Raw genomic sequence first — 21964 nt, forward strand, 5'->3', positions numbered from 1 at the left:
TCAGAAGCACTACAATTGGCCTCTATATTGTACCCTGAGACTTAAAGTGATAATCATCAAAGCACCATACCTTGTGTTTCACTAGTTCTCTATCCTCCTCATCAGGTTTTTTTTTTTTTTTTTAATGTATTCATTGATTTTTTTTTAGAGAGAGGGATGATAGAGGGGTATACATTTAATGTGACAATGTTTCTTATTTCCTAGAAAAACCTTTTAAATCAACAGTTGATCATAAAATTAAGAAAATACAAGTACTTGCCTAAACTGGATTCTTCTTAGAAAGCAGAGTCAAGAGCATGTACCTGGGTTGCAGGTTTGATCCCCAACCCTGGTCCAGGTTTTCGTGAGAGGCAACCAATCCATGTGTCTCTCTCACATCAATGTTTCTGTCTTTCTCTTCCCCTCCCTGCCTTTCTCCCTTCCACTCTTTCTAAAATTAAATGGGGCGAAAAACAGTGATCTTTTTTCACAATCTACTTCTGTTATCAATTATTAAGCAACAACTACATGAAGCAATAACCTCTTGTTTTGACTCTTTGGTTACTGTTCCCATAAACAACATTTAGATAGGTGGAATTCCAAAAGATGAGACTACATTTCATCACTATTGTCAATTCTCTAAAAGAAGCAAAATCTCCTTTTAAGGAATATTTAAATATTCACCCTCAATTGAGTTTTGTGGTTTTAAATTTTTATTGATTGATTTTTTAAAAAAAAAATTTTAAACATTTTTTTAAAAATATTTTTTTATTGATTTTGTACAGAGAGGAAAAGAGAGAGATAGTTAGAAACATCGGTGAGAGAGTCATCGATCAGCTGCCTCTTGCACACCCCCTACTGGGGATGTGCCCGCAACCAAGGTACATGCCCTTGACCGGAATCGAACCTGGGACCCTTCAGTCCACAGGCCAATGCTCTATCCACTGAGTCAAACCGGTTATAGCTCTATCTCTTTCTTTCTTTCTCTCCCTCTCCTTTCCTCTCTGGAATCAATAAAAATATATTTTTGAAAAATAAAAAATAAAACACTTCCAAGATTTAAAATGTGATCAGTTAATATTAGCAATCTTGGGCTTTGTCCCTCACAGTTGAATAAAAAGGCCACAAGAACCCAGCTGACATGACTCAGTGGTTGAGCGTTTTCCTATGAACAAGGAGGTCATGGTTGGATTCCCAGTCGGGGCGTGTGCTGGGGCTGTAGGCTTGATCCCCTGGAGTGGGGTGTGCAGGAGGCTGCTGATCAATGGTTTTCTCTCATCACTGGTGTTTCTATCTCTCTCTCCCTTTCTCTTTGAAATCAATAAAAAATATATTTAAAAATAAATCAAGGTAGCAAGCATAGTTGGCTACAATGTGGGTTTTTTCATTCTTACCTTATACCAAGATTATCAAGATGAGATTCATCAAGATTGGACAGTAATGAACCTGTGATTTTCTTTTCTATAGAGGAAAAGGTAAAAAAGAGATTAATGATTTCAGTATTGACAACATATGATTTTCAATTTCTTTCCATTTGGAGCCACCAGAATTTACTCAGACCAACATTTACTGAGTGCACCCGCTATAGGCAATGGACTGTAGCACTTTTTTATTTGCCACGGAGAAGGTCTTACTTTTAATTAGAAAACTATATCAAGACGCTTTTATGATAAATCAGGTAAAATTTTTAAAATTACTTGAGTAAGTTATTTGCAAGGAAGTCCAGCTGCAAAACCGGCAGTTTCCTCCTAAAGCAGTTAAGATTTGGGATGGGGATAGGGAAATCCTATTGTTTTTAGAATGGTCAGGTCAAAACCATAGCCTGAGGGGTAGCAAAATGTTGATTTAGTTCTAAAACCTTCACCAAGACCGGTTTGGCTCAATGGATAGAGCGTGGGCTTGGGGACTGAAGGGTCCCGGGTTCAATTCCGGTCAAGGGCATGTACCTTGGTTGCGGGCATATCCCCAGTAGGGGGTGTGCAAGAGGCAGCTGATCGATGACACTCTCTCATCGATGTTTCTAACTCTCTATCTCTCTCCCTTCCTCTCTGTACAAAATCAATAAAATATATTTAAAAAAAAAAACAAAAACAAAAAAACCTTCAAGTAAAGCACACTCTACTCTGTGTTTTGAAAGACTTACATATATGGTTTATTTTTCTTCCTCTTTCTATATAATTAATTCTAGTCCTTTCTGATGTCAGAATCTAGAACTCTGGACTATTTATTTTCTAACAAACAAAAATGTTTCTAAAGGTAATGGGGAAATGGAGGTGGCTGGAAAATACTTTTTATAAAAATGTCTATTTGGGCCGGGGTCGCCGTGCGGATCCGGGACGGAGGCTGGTGCGGAGGGGCCGCGGGCTCGCTGAGGGAGACAATGGCGGAGGGACAGAATCGCAGCACCAACTTGCTGGCTGCAGAGACTGCAAGTCTGGAAGAGCAGCCGCAAGGATGGGGAGAGGTGATGCTGATGGCTGACAAAGTCCCCCGATTGGAAAGAGCCTGGTTTCCTCCTGCCATCATAGGTGTGGTTTCCCTGGTGCTTCTGAATATCTGTTATCTAGATCCCTCTGTTCTATCCAGTGTTTCCTGTTATGTTTTTGTGCTTGGCTGACTACCTTGTTCCTATCCTGGCGCCTAGAATTTTTGGCTCCAATAAATGGACCACTGAGCAGCAGCAAAGATTCCGTGAAATTTGCAGCAATCTAGTAAAAACTCGTCGCAGAACTGTGGGCTGGTGGAAACGCCTCTTCACACTGAAGGAAGAAAAGCCGAAAACGTACTTCATGGCCGTGATCATGTCTCTTGCTGCGGTTGCTTGGGTGGGCGAGCAGGCCCACAACCTTCTTCTCACTGACCTGATCGTGACTTTCTTACTGTTGCTTCCCGGACTAAACCAACATGGAATCATTTCGAAGTACATTGGAATGGCCAAAAGGGAGATGAACAAGCTTCTTAAGCAAAAAGAAAAGAAAAATAAGTAGCGCATCTTCTTTATTCAGTGTGGTTAATGGAGTAGTATACACTGCATGGGAACAGTTTCTATTGCCTGGACACGGAAGTGTGACAGAAGTAGCTCTTTGCTCTCACACCTTCTGCCCTTAGTTACTAGAAATTCAGACTTGCCACACAAGGTTTTGTACAGTGTCTTCATGTCAAGTGTATCTGGGTGCATTCGCAGCAGTTGGCCTTATATGGACAACTCATGAATACAACTTGTTTTGATTTTTCTCACGCAGGGTTAATTGATTTCTTACTTATAGGCAGCTTCCTTTAAAATAATGCAGCGATGAACTTCAATCGTTAGTACAGTTAACAAATGGCTCTGGATAATTGTTCAAGTTGATCTTTGCTTTAGCTGGGTCTGTGGCTATAGGGAACTGGTTGTACCGTCTCGTCTCCTTCCCAGTCTGCTTAAAAAAAAGTCCAGCTTCAAGAACATAGAGACCAAGTTTACCACTTCAATGAAGAGACCAATTCTGTTTCTATACCAGGGAGAAGCATCCTCATGAAATAAAGTGAAACTAATGCATGCTCTAGCTTGTGTTGGTTTCTCCCTTGTGCAAAACTGAGCAACTGATCCTCTGAAATGGGGAACCTGACAGTTTAAGAGCTCTTGTCTTTAGTAGATCCTAAAGGCTTTTCAATAGCAGACTTCCAAAAGCTTGAACTTGGGATTTTTAGCATACTTTTAGTTTCAGATTGTCAGCTGTCTAAAACTAAAGTACATAAGAGATGAAGACTCGTGCCTATGACTTTTACTCTTAAGACCAGCGAATAAAGGACAAAAGTCTTCTTTCTGTTTCATCAAGAGTCAGTAGAAAATAATTTTCTCCCACTCATTTTTCAATTCTCATTTTATGGTAATATTGGCTGCTTGGTCCCCGTAGATTTGGTCTAGAAGGTGCCACTCTACTGGCATCTGACTTTTTTCTCTAGATATTTCTCAAAAAATTATAAGGGCTGTTGGTGAGAGCAAACTTGTGTAGATGATATATGTCCTTAGGTCCATAACAATGTTCTAACTCTTGGAAAGCGTTTTAGAATTATTTTCCCTCTCAATAGCTAGATGTTTAAAGTAGTTGAAATCTGTGGAATGAACCTTTTAAGGGCCGAAAATGTGACATACTTGGAAACAATTCTTTAACTCTGATTAACTAGCTGTAATATAGTTCTGTGAATTTATTGCACTGATGCTGTAAAACTTGGATCTCGTGGTATATCTGTCTCTAAATAAGTGTTGTTTTCTCCCCTTCAATATTGTCAACAGTGGCACCCATGTAGCATATGTTTGAGTTTTTTGTTTCAGATGAAAACTGCAAGCTACCTTAATTTACATGTGTTTCCTCATTGTAAATAAGCCTGTCCTCTTACCTGGATTGTTTTGTGTGTATACATGTTCTACCAACTACTTGTGATTTTAATTCTGTATTACTTCTTCTACTTGGTTTTGTGAAAAGGGGAAAAATAAAAGCTGGTATCCCTTAAAAAAATAAATAGAATAAAAATAAAAATAAAAATGTCTATTTTTCACAGTCACGTAAAAAAGAAAAAAAAAGAAAAGGTGTGCAGTCAACATGGTTCAATGGTTGATCAGTGACCTACTATGAACCAAGTCATGGTTCAATTCCCATTCAGGGCATATGCCCAGGTTGGAAGCTTGATCCCCAGTAGGGGCGTGCAGGAGGCAGCCTATCAATGATTCTCTTTCATCATTGATCTCTCTCTCTCTCTCTCTCTCTCTCTCTCTCTCTCTCTCTCTCTCTTCCTGCCTCTCCGAAATCAATAAATATGCATATTTTTAAAAAATTAGGCAGGCGGGGACGTGGGCTTTGGAGAGTGCGCAGTGGGCGCGGGGCGGCGAGCCCCGGGCCTCTCTAGGGAGGGGGCGACGCCGAGATGGGGGCGGCAGCAGCGGAAGCCGATCGGACTCTCTTTGTGGGCAACCTGGAAACTAAAGTGACCGAGGAGCTCCTTTTCGAGCTTTTCCACCAGGCTGGGCCAGTAATAAAAGTGAAAATTCCAAAAGACAAGGATGGTAAACCAAAGCAGTTTGCATTCGTGAATTTCAAACATGAAGCATCTGTTCCTTATGCAATGAATCTACTTAATGGAATAAAACTTTTCGGAAGGCCCATCAAAATTCAGTTTAGATCAGGAAGTAGCCATGCCTCACAGGATGTTAGTTTGTCATATTCCCAGCATCATGTTGGAAACTCAAGCCCTACCTCCACCTCTCCTAACAGACCTGAAAGGACTATGGATAACATGACTCCATCACAACAGATAATTCAGAGATCTTTCTCTTCTCCAGAAAATTTTCAGAAACAAGCAGTGATGAACAACGTTTTGAGACAGATGCCATATGGCGGGAAATTTGGTTCTCCGCATTTTGATCAGTCAGGATTTTCCCCATCAGTTCAGTCACATAATCATAGTTATAACCAGTCTTCAAGCTCCCAGTGGCGTCAAGATACACCAGCATCACTGCGGAAAACCAGGCAGAGTTCTCATCCCTACATGGTAGACAGACACTATAGTCGTGAACAGCATTCAGAGGACACAGATGATTATTTCTGTGAAGACAGGAATCGCGATGGCTGGAGCCATGACCACGATAACAGGAGATAGCAGTAGAGCTGGAAAGTGGCATTAATCTCGAAACTAACAAGTGTCCAAAGGACATTGTTTTCATAGGGTCATCCTAGGCCCTTCGGACTAAGTTGGTCTGGAATGTTTTGTTAAAACTGTACAAAGCAGTTTTATAAGTTGCCACGTTTCTTGATAAATTTTTTAAAACATTGCTATAGTCTGACACAGAAATGAGAAGACTTATGATTACAGTTTTTATTGTTAACCTTTCACCTCAGGGCTTCATGAAGAGGAAAGGGTTTTATGCAAAAGAAAGATCCACAATTCCTAATTGTTTTAGAAATTGAGGAAAGCATATGTTGTATGTATTGGTTGTATCATAAAGCAAATATTTTAATGATCTATTACCTATTGTATTGCAAGAACCTGCTTATTAGTGAATCACATTTTGGGTACATGATAGAAAACATTCAAGTTGGTAGTCTAAAATATGGTAGTATTTTGTTAACAAATGAGAAAGTGTAATTTCAATGATTCGTTTTTCTAACATTTGAGAAAGATTATTGGTAAAGTTTGTGAATAATCATATCGTTTAACTTCATGGAGAATGTAAGTGTAAGTTCTGTGACATGCTCTTTGAGTTTTCCCTAATTGGATATCAAGTGTAAATCTACACTTCCTATTTCATTCTAAAATATTAGAATTTTCTCATTAAATCATGTTTGACTAAATAACTGAAGTCACTCAGGAAGTTAAATATCTCTAAATGTATTTTTCTAAATTAAAAATTCAGTATTTGTGTAAATTCTCCTTTTCAGGAAGAACAAAAATGCACGTGCAGAGTCAGATAAAAGGATTTACTGAAAGTATGCTTGTTTGGGAAAAGGTTCATAAAGCCTTTAAGTGCTGCCTCTATTACTCAAACTTTAAAAATTTACAACTTTTTAAAGTGCCCAGGGTATGTGTGCAAGGACACATTTTATTATATGGATTGTACATGTTGTCTTTTATGTTTGAACATTTGAAAGAGTTAAGTCTTACACATTCTGATTTTTAAAATTTTAAATCCTATTAAAACTTTCATGTATCAAGATGTTTACCTTTAATTGTAGAACTTGTTTATACAAATTCACTCCTTGCTATATTTGGATCCTTTTTAATAACTAGCAATTTTGTACTGTTACTTTTTAATATATTGAAAATGTAAAAAAAAAAAAATTAAAATTAAAATTAAAAAAATTAGGCAATCTAAGAAATCCAAACAATACAAAAATATAAACTATAAAATATCAAAACTTATTTCCATTATCCCAATAACCACTGAAAACATTTTGGATATCATTCAAGACATTTATCTATGTAATTATATAATTTTACACAAATAAAGTTACATTGTTTATAATCTACTTTCCCCATTCAACTGACAATTTCATTAATATTGGATTACTAATTTCTTCTATTATCAATCTTTTAAAATGTTTTTATTACTTTTAGAGAGAGAAAGGTAGAGGGAGAGGAACGTCTATAAGAGAGAATCATTGATCAACTGGTTTGTTTGTTCCTTTACTGTTGGGGGGAATCCAATGGTTTTTGAAGAGAACACTTGTTAAGGTACAGTTGGGATGAATTCTGGAATCTAAAGACCTCTTTAAAAGCAAGCTCTGCCTTTTTCTAGCTGTGTAATCTGTGGAAAGCTAGTTAACATATTTGGACCTCAAACACATCACCTGTAAAAAATTATATATTTTAGCCTCTGAATTTCAGGGTTCCTGTGAGACTGTATTTCATCATAAGGAAAAGGACCCAGCACCTTGCTTAGTTTTGTCATACAAAAACAAATCTGGACTGAGAAAGACTGCTGCAGTAGGGAGAACATTCCAATCTCAAAAGTAAATAATCAGCTCAAAATCAAACAGAAGCCCTGGCTGGTTTGGCTTAGTGGATAGTGCCCGCCTATGGACTAAAGGGTCAGGGTTTCAAAGGTACATGCCCAAGTTGTGGGGTCATCCCCAGTAGGAGGTGTGCAGGTAGCAGCCAATCAATGTTTCTCTCTCATCATTGATGTTTCTATCTCTCTCCATCTCCCTTCCTCTCTAAAATCAATAAAAATACATTTAAAAAAAATCAAACAGAAAATGGTGTTGTTGTTGTTGTTTTAGACTAAGGGAAGGGCAAGTGGAGATAAGCAGAATCTTTGAAGGGTATAGGACCCCAGTGAGGTCTGATAGGACAGTGTCCCCAGGAAAAAGCTGACCAGGGGGCATTATTTCACTTTTTTAGTCTTTGCTCAGTTTTGGAGGCAAGCAAGAGTTCAGGGGCCTGAAGGAGAGAGAAGCCTGACTCAAGTTTGGTCAAGACAAAGCAGACAGTAAGAAATGAGCAACAGCAGCCACCGGTTTGGCTCAGTGGATAGAGCATCAGCCTGCGGACTGAAAGGTCCCGGTTTCAATTCCAGTCAAGGGCATGTACCTTGGTTGCAGGCACATCCCCCAATTGGGGGGGGGGGTGCAAGAGGCAGCTGGTCGATGACTCTCTCTCATCGATGTTTCTAACTCTGTCCCTCTCTCTTCCTCTCTGTGAAAAATCAATAAAATATATTTTTTTAAAAAGAAAGAAATGAGCAACGGCAAACATTTGATCTGTTTTTACCAATTAAAAGCATGCAATGTCTCTTATTGGCATTAGACTGTGGACTCAAGAGAACAAGTCATTTTGAAAGTTGATGAATTAATCTACAGAACACTACTGAAACAGCAACATAGCCAATCACATTTTGGAGGCAGAAAAAACTACTTCATCCCCACTTGTTACTACTCAAAGAAAAATTCCAATCCCCGTGGTAGAGGAAATGAAAAAGGGAACAGGGGAAAAGAGAAGTACAATTCCTATACCCATCTTTAAGTTGGACTACTGAACTTCTTTGTACCCAAGTCCCCCAGCCTAGGCAAACAGGGCTGCATCCAGCATTTGCAAAAGTTCACAGACTATGCAAATCACACCACCTCTCTCCTGAGGACAAAGCCAGATAAAGGAAGCTTCACACACGCATTAGGGGAAGTTGAGTAGATTTCAAGTGGATGGATGCTTGAACTTGAGCCAGTAAAGTTGCTTAAAACTCACAACTGGCACACCTCTCCATGTGATATGGCCAAGTGGTGGGCTGCTGGGAGTCCAGGGATCAACTTGAACAACCCCAGTGTCCAGATTTAGCAAGAGAAACTGGTTTTGGAGAAGAAAACATCATCATCACCAAGCTCTGCAAATAGTCAACCCACATATACTGACCCCTAATTGGAATGCTATTTCCAAGAATTCACAGATTAACGCAACAAATTCCCTCCCTTTGTGGAAATCCCCAAGTTTGGGGAAATGGGTGTGTGTAAAGGAAACAGAAACTAAGGAGCATCAAAATAAACTCCAATGGGGAAAGTGGTGGCAAGCAGCTGCGGTGGCAGCGAGATCTGCAAGCCTGGTGGGGCTGAGTGACAGCAATCCTCGGAACAAGGTCTGGGGGAAAGGTTCCAACTAAAAAAAGGGACCCGACTCCGGTCAGGGCGCACGCAGGGTTGCGAGCTCAAAGCCCGGTCGGGGGCGTGCAGGAGGCAGCCAATCAATGATCCTTTCTCACCATTGGTGTTTCTATCCCTTCCTCTCTGAAATCAATTATATGTATGCATATCTATATATCTAGATAGACAGATGATAGATAGATAGATAGATAGATAGATAGACAGACAGACGGACAGACAGATAGAAGTAATCTCCGGAGTCTCACCTGTACGGCGCCGGGGTGGCAAGTCCCTGAAGAAACCCAACAGACTTACCCCGATGGTCCCACCCAGGTTCATAACCCCCAAAGTTAGCTTCCGTCCTACGGGACCCCCATTTCTGACGCCCCACTTCTCCCTCCACCCTCTCAGGCTATCCCCAACTCAGGCGCCCCCCCGCCCCAGGTCCGCCCCGGTCCGCCCCCTCCGGGACGCCTCTCCCGCCGGGTCCCCCCCCCCCCCGCCCCGGGCCCCCTCCGCAAAGGGCTCCCCGCCTCCGATCACCCCTCCCGGACGCCCCCGCCGCGGCTCCGGCCCCTCTGCCGCCTCCCGCATCACGTCCCCCTTCTCCGCTCCGGGTCCGCTTTGCGGGCCCCCGCTCGCTGCCGAGGGCGCCCTCCCCCCGGCCTGCGGCCCCCGCCCCGGGTCGCCGCCCCGCAGCCCCGCAGCCCCTCAGCCTCGCTACCTCGGAAGCGGTCCAGCACTGCGGGGTCGTTGAAGCCACTGCGCTCCAGGAAGAGGCACACCTGCTGCGGGTCCCAGCTCCTGCGGTCGGCGGGCAGTTTGGGGTCCGGGGACCTCTCCGCCGCAAGGGAATAGGCGTTCGGCGGCGTACACGGGCTGCTATCGCACCGGGGCCGCTTGGGGGTCCGCCCCGAGTCGGCGGGCTGCATGGCTCCGCTCAGCGTCCGGCGCAGCTCACTCAAGCACCGCGGCGCCCGGCTCCCGCGCAGGCGCACTGACAGCCCGGCCCTGGCAGCGGGTCCTTTTAGCGCTGCCAGCTACCGGCCTTCTGCGCAGGCGCCGCGGCAGCTCAGACCCCGGGGGCCGCACCGCCCGGCCACTTCGGCCGCCGGTCCTTTGCGCACGCGCAATGACCGGCCAGCGGTCCTCTGCGGAGCCCTGGGCGTTGACGGGGAGACTGAGCGCGGGGCGAGAAGCAAAAAGCTAAGGGTGTGAACCTAAACGGTGCACCTATGATGAGGACGATGGGGGGTGGGAACCTGATGGAGGGGCAAAAAAATGAGGAACATTTGTAATAATATGAACAATAAAGATTTATTTTAAAAAACAAACAAACAAAAAAAAAACCCTAACGGTGGTGCTAATAAAAAAGGCAGGAGAGAGGAGAGATTGTGCCCGCTATCTGTGTAAGTCAGGCCACCATCTGTAGCGGGAGCTCTTGAGGTGAGTTGAGGGCACCTTCCTCCAAATGAGTATCCCTGACTTACCGATGTTTCAGATGCACCAGACTGAAAAGAAGCCTAAAAGGCCGTCAAGGCTTCCAGCATGTTTCCAGTTAAGAGGAAAAAAATAAGGGCAAGAAGCTGAACTGAAAGGCCCTGGAATGCTTTCAAAATTTGATGTGCAAGTGTCTTCTTGCATTTCACAAGTTCTACAGTATTGCTGGCCCGGCGGGGCTGCCTCCCCATGAACTCTTAGCCTACCTTCACGTTTCCCAATGGAAGCTGACTTCAAGCTTCTCTCTAAGAGAATCCTCACCCCCTCTCTCCGTCCTGACCCCCTGCCAGAAGAAAGGAAGGGGACAATCTGATTACTTAAAATTATCTTCAAGTACTTTTACTATCTGGTGGTAAACAGCTTGAGAAAATGGCAGGCGTCTCCCCCTCACTTTAGCCACTCTGGTACTGGACCCAAAGTTCCCTATAAATCCTGGTCCATGTGATTAACTGTTAAAAGGTCAGCTACTACCACTACTAAAGCCAGTACAACTTTATATCAACCCGGCCATAGACCCAGCTAGGGAATAAAGGATGAATGAGGCAAGAAATCAAAAAGTATGAAATAGCAGGCTACAGGTAAACAAAATACTCTTAGCAAACAGAACTTGAATGTGTGCCAGGCACTGCTCTAAGGGCTTTACAATTATTTATTCATTTAAATAGCACAATGACCTTAGGATATAAGGTAAAGAGGAAAAAGTAAGTAATTTGCCAAAGATCACACAGCTAAAAAATGATGAAACATAGAAGATTCAAACCCATGCAATCTAGCCTGGTTCCAAAATCTTTGCTCTTATTCACTTGCCAACAATTGTTTGTTAATGAGAGTTTTGATATAAGCTTATTTTACAATAGTTAAATCAAAATTTTGAATGGCTTCTTTGTCCTATAGACCTGTGGGAAAGTATAGAGAGATTTGCTGTCCTCAATCTAAACAGAAGGGCCAGGCCGGGGAAAACCACCACACCCTTAAGCCCTAGAATAATATGAGACAATATCAGACAGTTGTCAAGACTTGTGAAACCAAAACAAGAGGGTAAAATAACAGATAACATACATCTGAAAGACTTAGATTTGCGCTTGGAAATGGCTGGTTTGAAAACTTACAAGATTTGTGAGGAAATCTGCCCTGACAGCAAGATTTTCTAGGCAGAAGGTGATATAAGCAGGTGTTATAAACATTTAATCCCTGGGTTTGGTCTAAACCAATTGCTTTTTAGAACTTTAATTTTCCATTTGTTTTTGTTTGTTAAAGAGTGTAATTTAATGTCGTATTTATTATTTCCCCTCTAATCCCCTACTTTCTAGGGACCCATGGGTACTTGCTCAAGGCCCCATGGACAAGTGACAGAATTGAATTTTAAAGCTGACTCCAAAACTTGGGCACTTTCTAGATTGCCAATTTATTTAACTCAGTTTACAGTCCTGACGTTTTTATTTCATCCATACTCCACAATCTGGGAACAAATACTTACTAAAAACAGTCTCTGTGCTTGGGTCATATTGAGAAAAATAAGTGCTTAAGCTCTCCTCTGATCTCACTATGTTAAGACTAGAAAAGACTATAAATTCAATTAATTTAAGCTCCATTGCTTGATGACCTTGAATACTCCAAGCAGTTCTTCCTTACCCCTCCCCAGCTACTTTCCACCTACTCAGATGAGCTAAGCAATTTTGTTTCTGGCAGCATTAACCTGTGGTTTTACATCTCTTCTCAACTCCATCCTAAATCAGTGCTGCTTGTTCTCAATGCCACTCTGGTCCCTTATCACTTCCTCTTCAACCTTTACTAAACCTAACTTCCTCAAGACATTCTTTTTTACCCATCTGCCCAAATCCCAAAGCCAAGCCAAAATTCATTTTAAAGAAAGGTGTTTGCACGGCTTATAGACTCGTGAGCATAAACCCATGAACCAGAAAGTCATGATTCTAATCTCTGTCAGGGCCCATGCCTGCCTTGTGGGCTCAATCCCCAGGAGGCATGTAGGAGGCAGCTGATCTATGATTCTCTCTCATAATTGATAGTTCTATCCCTCTCTTCTGCTCCCTTCCTCTCTCTGAAATCAATAAAAAAAAAACACACATATTAAAACAAAAGAAAGCCCAGCTAGTGTGGCTCCGTGGTTGAGCATTGACCTATGAGTCAGGACATCATGGTTCAACCCCTGATCAGGGCCCATACTGGGGTTGCAGGCTGGATACCCAACTGGGACTTGCAGAAGGCAGCTTATCTAGATTCTCTCTTATCATTGATGTTTCTGTCTCTCTCTCCCTCTCCTTTCCTTTCTGAAATCAATAAAATATTATATGTTTTAAAAGTAGCTGAGGCCGGTTTGGCTCAGTGGATAGAGCGTCGGCCTGCGGACTAAAAGGTCCCGAGTTCGATTCCGGTCAAGGGCATGTACCTTGGTTGCGGGCACATCCCCAGGAGGGGTGGTGCAAGAGGCAGCTGATCGATGACTCTCTCTCATCGATGTTTCTTTTTTTTTTTTTTCTTTAATAAGCTTTTATTGTTCATATTATTACAAATGTTCCTTTCCCCCCCCCCACCATTGCTCTCCTCCACCAGGTTCCCACCCCACCCTCTGCCCTTTCCCCACCCCCCATTGTCCTCATCCATAGGTGCACAGTTTATGTTCAGTCTCTTCCCACATCCCCCTCTCCCCTTTTCCCCAAAAATCGTCAGTTCACTCCCCTTCCATACCTCTGATTCTATTATATTCAACAGTTAATATTGTTCATCAGATTTTTTTTTAATTTCCTTGGTTTTTAGATTCACTTGTTGGTAGTTACGTATTTGTTGTTCATAATTTTTATCTTTATTTACTTTCTCTTCTGAAAGAACCCCCTTCAGCAATTCATATAATTCTGGTTTGGTGTTGATGAACTCCTTTAGCTTTTTTTTTATTAGTGGAGCTCTTTATCTGACCTTCGATTCTGAGTGATAGCTTTGCTGGATAGATTATCTTTGGCTGTAGGTTCTTACTATTCATCACCTTAAATATTTCTTGCCATTCCCGTCTGGCCTGCATGGTTTCTGTTGAGAAATCAGCTGACAACCATATAGGTGCTCCTTTATGCTCTTGCTACCTTCTTTGCTCTTGCTACTTTTAATATTCTCTCTTTGTCTTTTGCTCTTGGAATTTTAATTATGATGTGTCTTGGTGTGGTTCTCTTTGGATTCCTTTTGTTTGGAGTTCTGTGCGCTTCCTGGACTTGAAAGTCTAATTCTTTCACCAGGTGGGGGAAGTTTTCTGTCACTATTTCTTTCAGTATGTTTTCGATATCTTGCTCTCTCTCATCTTCTGGGACCCCCATAATTCTGATGTTGGTTCGCTTGAAGTTGTCCCAGAGGTTTCTTACATTATCTTCAATTTTCTGGATTCTCTTGCCTTCTAGCTTCTATAGAGGAGTGTCTTATGGCTCTTTATGTTCCAAATCTTTGACTTGATTCTTGCGATCTTCCATTCTGTTTTTAGGACTCTGTATAATATTTTTTATTTCAGACAATGTATTCTTTATTTCTTGTTGCTCCCTTATCATTTCTTGTTGCTCCCTTATTAATTCTAGTTGATCTCTTTTCATATCCTCATAGGTCTTATCCATCTTTTCTAGGAAATTCTTGAAAAACCTTATAAGCGTAGATTTGAACTCTATATCCAGACGCTTTTTATCCTCCATTTCTTTCGTTTGTGATCTATTTTGTTGTCGCATTTCGCAGTTACAGATGGGACGGGGTTTCAGGGTGGAGCCTACAACCTTGGCTTCCGTCAGCCCTGCCCTATGCGGGTCCTTCAGTACTCGCTGCAAAGCGCCTCTGAGAGAAAGGTGCCCTCGATTTTCACCTGCTGCCAAACAGCCTATGCTCTCCCCTAATGAGCCCGGTATTGGGGTTCAGTTCAGTTGGAAGTGGAGTTGGAGGTGGCGTTCAGAGCAGTCTGGAGCCCCTGTCTCCTTCCCGTCAGGGCAATCCCGAGGCACAGCTGACCGTCCCTTCTCTGCGCGCAATGTGCGCGCCTCCGGGACTTCCTTTCGCCGCTCCCCGGGGTTCCGCCTCGCAGCCCAGCTCCCTTTGTGTGAGCCTGGGTCCCCGGGGTCTGGCGTAGAACCGGGGTTCAGAGCAGTCAGAACTGGGGCCCAACACAGTCGGAGTTTTATCTCCTTTCCGCTAGGGAATGCCAGCCAGGCACTCGGCCTCCCTCCTCTCCAGCTCCGTCCTCTCCGCACGCTGCGTCTCCGTACCTTGGGCTTTTCCAGCTCCTCCACGCTTCCTTCTGGTTTTCTCCTTGCTTCTCGTTGTAGAATTTCCAGTCAGTCGACTTTCCTGTAGTTCAGGGTAATGTCCATTTTATATTTTAGTTGTATTTTATTGAAATTGTTGTGAGCGGCTGCCGCTAGGTGTTCACCTGGGCGCAGCCATCTTGGATCTCTCATCGATGTTTCTAACTCTCTATCCCTCTCTCTTCCTCTCTGTAAAAAAAATCAATAAATTATATATTTTTTAAAAGTAATTATTTTCTTATCTGATAAAAATAATGCTCAAGTCCCTGGTGGAGTAGCTCAGTTGGTTAGAACATCATCCTGATATGGTCAGGGTATATGCAAGAATCAGCAATGAAAAGTGGAGGAACAGGAATGGGACTCTCCTAGGGACAGGAATCTAAAGCTTTGTCTGCACCTAATCCAAAAAGGTGAGAGTGCCTGCAACCAATTGTGCGGGATTCAACAAAGCTTGTCTGTGACACCCTGAAACTCACCCCATTCAGGAGGAATACAGAAACCCACCTACCTGAGACACTTCTGATCCTCATAGCCAATTGGCTTGGAGATCAACGCTTCCCAGTGATACCAGCAACAAGCAAGGCTTAACAACAAGACTGCACACACAGCACACAAAGGGCTACACCAAGACTATCCACCTCAGGTAACTGTGAGGCTGACTCACTGAACCACATAGGACACCTTAGCACACAAAGCCACCCTACCAACTCAGGGAAGCTGTGAAAATGCTGAGACAAGGAAACAGATCACAAACAAAAGAAATGGAGGAAAAGAAGAGACTGGATATAGAGTTCAAAACCACACTTATAAGGTTTTTCAAGAAATTCCTAGAAAAGGCCGATAAAATAAACAAGACCTATGAGGATATGAAAAGAGATCAACTAGAAATAATAAGGGATCAACTAGAAATAAAGAATTCATTGTCTGAAATAAAAAATATTATACAGAGTCCTAAAAACAAAATGAAAGATCGCAAGAATCAAGTCAAAGACTTGGAACACAAAGAGCCAGAGGACACTCCTCCACAGAAGCAAGAAGATAAGAGAATCCAGAAAGTTGAAGATAGTGTAAGAAACCTCTGGGACAATTTCAAACGAACCAACATCAGAATTATGGGGTCCCAGAAGAGAGAGAGCAAGATACCGAAAGAATACTGGAAGAAATAATGACAGAAAACTTCCCCCACCTGGGGAAAGAAATAGACTTACAAGTACAGGAAGCGCACAGAACCCCAAACAAAAGGAATCCAAAGAGAACCACACCAAGACACATCATAATTAAAATTCCAAGAGCAAAAGACAAAAAGAGAATATTAAAAGCAGTAAGAGCAAAGCAGGTAGTTACCTATAAAGGAGCACCCATATGATTGTCAGCTGATTTCTCAACAGAAACCATGCAGGCCAGACGGGAATGGCAAGAAATATTCAAGGTGATGAATAGCAAGAACCTACAGCCAAAAATAATCTACCCAGCAAAGCTATCACTCAGAATCAAAGGCCAGATAAAGAGCTTCACTAATAAAAAAAAAGCTAAAGGAGTTCATCACCGCCAAACCAGAATTATATAAATTGCTGAAAGAGGTTCTTTAGGAAGAGGAAGAAGATATAGATAAAAATTATGATCAACAGCCGAAACCGGTTTGGCTCAGCGGTAGAGCATCAGTCTGCGGACTGAAGGGTCCCAGGTTCGATTCCGGTCGAGGGCATGTGCGTTGGTTGCGGGCACATCCCCGGTGGGGGGTGTGCAAGAGGCAGCTAATTGATGTTTCTCTCTCATCGACGTTTCTAGCTCTCTGTCTCTGTCCCTTTCTCTCTGTAAAAAATCAATAAAATATATTTAAAAAAAAAAAAAAAATTATGATCAACAAATATGTAACTATCAACAAGTGAAACTAAAAGCCAAGGAAATTAAAAAACCTGATGAACAATATTAACTGGTGAATATAATAGAATCAGAGGTATAGAAGGGGAGTGGACTGACTATTCTTGGGCAAAAGGGGAGTATGGGGGGGTGCGGGAAGAGCCTGAACAAAAACTGTGCACCTATGGATGAGGACAATGGGGGGTGGGGAAAGGGCAAAGGGTGGGGTGGAAACCTGGTGGAGGGGAGCAATGGAGGGGAAAAAAAAAATGAGGAACATTAAAGATTTATTTTTTTAAAAAAGTGGAGCAACAAATCTCTCTCTCTCTCTCTCTCTCTCTCTCTCTCTCTCTCTCTCTCTCTTAAATAAATAAATAAATAAATAAATAAATAAATAAATAAATATAAATAGCCGAAACCGGTTTGGCTCAGTGGATAGAGCGTCAGCCTGCGGACTGAAGGTCCCAAATTCCGGTCAAGGACATGTACCTTGGTTGGGGGAAAACATCCCCAGTAGGGGGTGTGTAGGAGGCAGCTGATCGATGTTTCCCTCTCATCGATGTTTCTAACTCTCTATCCCTCTCCCTTCCTCTCTGTAAAAAAATCAATAAAATATATATATAGGGCCCTAACTGGCATGGCTCAGTGGTTAAAGCGTAGGCATGGGAAATGGAGGGTCTCAGGTTCAATTTCAGGTCAAAGTCACCTATCTGGGTTTCAGGTTTCATCTTCAGCCCCAGTCAGGGAACATGCAGGAAGCAACCAATCGATGAGTCTCTCTCACATCGATGTTTCTCTCTCTATCTCTCTCCCTCTCTCCCTTCCACTCTCTCTAAAAATCAGTGGAAAAATATCCTCGCTCTTTGGGTGAGGATTAAAAAAGTAATCATTAATAAATCTCAAGAAAGAAAACTTGGAAAACAAAATGTTTTCCAAATATCACTTCCTGGCATCTGCATCATAAATATTTTTCTATTCATATATATAGAAAGTGATCTTCAGGTCTTGGAATACTTTGAGAAAAGGAGACCTTGCAAAATAACAATAGCTACCATATTTGAGTACCTACTAAAGGTCAGACATTCTGCTTCAGCTTTACTTTATATCTTAATTTCTTTTCTAATCCTCATTACAACCTATCATTAGATAGGTATTACACTAGTTGGGCTTATTTGGTTGTTAATATATTTATTCATTCAACAAATAGTAATATTACCAGGTGCTTACTAATTTGCCTGACACCTGAGACACATTAATGAACAAAAGAAACAAAAATCTGTGCCCTAGTAAAACAATATTCTAGTGGGGTGAGTCTGGCAGTGAATCCTATATAATAAAGTGTTAATGTGCTTATTAGACTGGATGATGGAATGAACTTCCAGAAAGACCTTCTAAAAAGACCTTCCAGAATGATCAGTGGGCGGGGCCTGGGCCACGGGGCCTTGAGACAGCCAGGGCCATGAGAATCAAGGCAGCCAGGGCTGTGAAGGCCTACTCTTGCATGAATTTCATGCATCAGGCCTCTAATAATAATATAATGAGCAATAATAAATTTATATGTTAGAAGTTGTTGTTCTGGGAAAAATAATTTTTTAAGAGAAGAGGAGAAGACCTGACTGGGTATAGAGAGTGCCTGGGAAGGCACATGGGCATTCATTAATTATTGTCAGCTGAACCCAGTGGCGTTGGCAAAGCCATGCCCTGGGAACACGATTTGCCAAAAAGGCAAGGATGTTGTCAGCTTGACCTTTATTTCAGCCCAGGTATCAGGAAGTTTTGATACCTAAATTCAGCCTAACACCAGGAACTCTCAGGGCCTACTCAAGAATACAAATAATCTAGAGCCTAAACCGGTTTGGCTCAGTGGATAGGGCGTCGGTCTGCGGACTGAAAGAATACAAATAATCTCCTTTGTCTTAACCTTTTGGTGAAACTTCCTGGTATGTGGGGTATAAAATAAACACGCTAAATTGGCTCTGAGTCACTGTCTCTCCATCAGAAGAGGGCAGTGGTCCACCTGGTCCCAGCTTTTTTCTTCTATCTCTGTGTCTGTCTCTTTCTTTTATTTCTCAATCCCAGCTCCCCTACTCAGGAACTGGGCCTGCTCTCTAGGTGCGCTGGACTCAGAAAAAAAGAGAAATATTTACAGCTAGGTAGTTCAGTTGGTTGGAGCATTGTCCTGTATCCTGAAAGATCCTGGGTTTGATTCCTAGTCAAGGCATATACCTAGGTTGTGTGTTCCATCTTTGGTCAGAGCTTGTATGGGAGACAACTGATCAATGTTTCTCTCCCTTCCTCTCCCTAAAATCATTAAACATGTCCTTGGGTGAGGATTGAATAAAATAATTAAGAAGAGGAGCAAAGAATAGGATCACGGTTTTGGATTCACTTGTCATATAGTCCTTTTGAAACAGTGACATTTAAGGAGAGACTTGGAGTCAGCTATGTGGTTACCTGGAATAAAGGCATTCCAGACAAAAAGAACCAGCAAATACTTTGAAAGTGTAAAAGTGTATGCCCAGAGTTGAGAAACAGTAAGTGATGATGGACAAAGTGAGTAAGGGGAAGTGCTAAGAAATGAGGTCAAGCCCTGACTGGTTTGGCTCAGTGATAGAGCGTTGGCCTACAAACTGAAGGGTCCCAGGTTTGATTCCAGTCAAGGGCATGTACCTTGGTTGCAGGCACATCCCCAGTGGGGGGGGGTGTAGAAAGCAGCTGATCGATGTTTCTCTCTCATCAATGTTTCTAACTCTCTATCCCTCTCCCTTCTTCTCTGTAAAAAAATCCATAAAATATATTTTTTTAAAAAGAAAAGAATTGAGGTCAAGGTGAATGCAAACCACGTAGGAATAAGAAGACTTACAAGCTACAAGTAGCTTTAGGTCCCATCTTTATGAATCCACATCTATAGATAAAAGAAAGCATCTGTTCCTCCAGTTACAACAGAAAATAATAAAGAGATGACTTCAATAAGCTTGGATTGTATTAATTCCTGGGCCAATTGCTGTGTTATAAAATGATGACCTAATCATGTCACATCATACCCTTTGGGTAAGAGGACCAAGTCTTTTATTAGGAAAAAGGAAATTAGTTCTGGTCAAAGATCCCAGGATTACATCCTTTCAACAGATAAGGAAAGGAAGCTCAGAGAGGTCTAGTGACTTGCCCAGAGACACATACATGTATTAAAGTTTTGGGGACTTGATACTAGATCTCCCTTGAAAACCACTGTTTTTTTCTTCAACTTGAGCTGGGTACAAATTCAATTGTTATTGGTCCGAAGTCCATGTGCCCAAACCTTTGAAAGGCCAGAATTCAAAATGTCAGAGTTTGCTCTAGCTGGGCTTGCTCAGTGGGTAGAGTGTCTACCTGTGGACCTAAGGGTTCCAGGTTCAATTCTGACCAAGGGCACGTACCTTGGTTGCATGCTCCTCCCTGGTCTGGGCCCTGGTCAAGGCTCCTGCAGGAGCCATATGCAGCTCTTTGGCCCCTTGAGTTTTTAGCAAAGACCAGCTTAGGAGTACCCTAATTAAGTTAATAACAATGTATCTACCTATATAGTTTAAGTTAAAAAAATTTGGCTCTCAAAAGAAATTTCAATCGTTGTACTGTTGATATTTGGTTCTGTTAACTAATGAGTTTGCCCACTACTGCCCTAGCTGGTTTGGTCAGCGAATAGAGTGTCACCCTGTGAACTGAAGGGTCCAGGTTTGATTCCAGTCAAGGGCACATGCCAGGATTGCAGGCTCGATCCCTAGTGGGGGGCATGCATGAGGCAGCTTATCAATGATTCTCTCTCACTATCAATGTTTCTGTCTCTTTCTCCCTCTCTCTTCCTCTCTGAAATCAATAAAAATGTATATTTTTTAAAAACTTATAAAAATGTATATTTTTATTGATTTCAGAGAAGAAGAGAAAGGGAGAGAAGGAGATAGAAACATCAATGATGAGAGAAAATCATTCATCAGCTGCCACTTGCACACCCCACAATGGGGACTGAGCTTACAATCTGGGCATGTGCTCCAACCAGGAATCAAATTGTGACCTCCTTGTGCATAAGTTGACGACACTCAACCACTGAACCACATCGGCTGGGCCCTCCATATGTTTTTTTTTTTAAATATTTTTTACTTATTGATTTTTCAGAGGAAGAGAGGAAGAGAGAGAGAAATATTGATTTCTTTACTTATTTATGCATTCATTAGTTGATTCTTTTTAAAAAAATATATATTTTATTGATTTGTACAGAGAGGAAGGGAGAGAGATAGAGAGTTAGAAACATCGATGAGAGAGAGTCACCCATCAGCTGCCTCCTGCACACCCCGCACTGGGGACGTGCCCACAACCAAGGCACATGCCCCCGACCAGAATTGAACCCAGGAACCTTCAGTCCCCAAGCCGACACTCTATCCACTGAGCCAAACTGGTCTCGGCTCATTAATTGATTCTTAAACATAAGATGGGAAACCATAAACATCCTAGAGGAATCCACAGGTAGAGAAATCTCAGACATATGCTGAAGCAGTTTCTTCACTGATACCACTCCTAGGGCAATGGAAGCTAAAGAGAAAACAAAGAAATGAGACTACATCAGAATAAAAAGTTTTTGCACAGCAAAAGAAAGCATCAACAAAACAAGAAGAAAGCCCACTGTATGGGAGAACATATTTGTAAATGTTATCACTGATAAAGATTTAATCTCCAACATTTACAGGGAACTTATATAACTTAATAAATGGAAGATAAATGATCAAATAAAAAATTGGCAACGGACCTAAATAGATAATATTTTGAAAGAAGGAAGGACAAGGGGTATATGAAAACATGCTCAAAGTCACTAATTACCTGAGAGATGCAAATCAAAATGACAATGTGGTACCATCTCACACCTGTCAGAATGGCAATCATCAACAAATCAACAAATGACAAGTGCTGGAGAGGATGCAGAGAAAAAGGAACCCTCATGCATTTGCTGGGTGGGAATGCAGACTGGTGTAGCCACTGTGGATAACAGTATGAAGTTTCCTCAAAAAACTGAAAATGAACTCCCATTTGACCCAGTAATCCCACTCCTAGGAATATATTCCAAGAAACTATGAACACCAATTTGAAAGGATATATACAACCCTATGTTCATAGCAGCAAAATTCACCATAGCTAAGATTTGGAAACAGCTTAAATGCCCATCAGCAGATAAGTGTATTAGAAAATGATGGGACATCTACACAATGGAATACT

At 42.0% G+C, this 21964-nt stretch overlaps 2 protein-coding genes and 1 pseudogene across 3 annotated transcripts in view; 2 read left to right on the forward strand and 1 right to left on the reverse strand.

The window, feature by feature from the left end:
• Positions 1-10123, reverse strand: part of SAMHD1 (SAM and HD domain containing deoxynucleoside triphosphate triphosphohydrolase 1) — a 60767-nt gene extending 50644 nt beyond the window's left edge. The window contains exons 1-2 of the mRNA XM_084888649.1: positions 9808-10123; positions 1374-1440 (exon numbers count right to left, since the gene is read on the reverse strand). Coding sequence (XP_084744775.1) covers positions 1374-1440; positions 9808-10015 — 275 coding nt within the window. The 5' untranslated portion in view covers positions 10016-10123. The remainder of the gene's footprint in view (positions 1-1373; positions 1441-9807) is intronic.
• Positions 2358-4459, forward strand: LOC311624946 (ADP-ribosylation factor-like protein 6-interacting protein 1; annotated as a pseudogene). The gene has a single exon. The product of its transcript is annotated as an ADP-ribosylation factor-like protein 6-interacting protein 1 (transcript).
• On the forward strand, positions 4845-6338 carry LOC311624943 (RNA-binding protein 7-like). Its single transcript, XM_084888667.1, has one exon. It carries the CDS (start codon positions 4882-4884, stop codon positions 5611-5613), a length of 732 nt encoding a protein of 243 aa, XP_084744793.1. The 5' UTR covers positions 4845-4881; the 3' UTR covers positions 5614-6338.
• Positions 10124-21964: the final 11841 nt, after the last annotated feature.

The sequence above is a fragment of the Pipistrellus hanaki genome, assembly GCF_964339955.1.
Source record: "Pipistrellus hanaki genome assembly, chromosome: 6".
Lineage (NCBI taxonomy): Eukaryota > Metazoa > Chordata > Mammalia > Chiroptera > Vespertilionidae > Pipistrellus > Pipistrellus hanaki.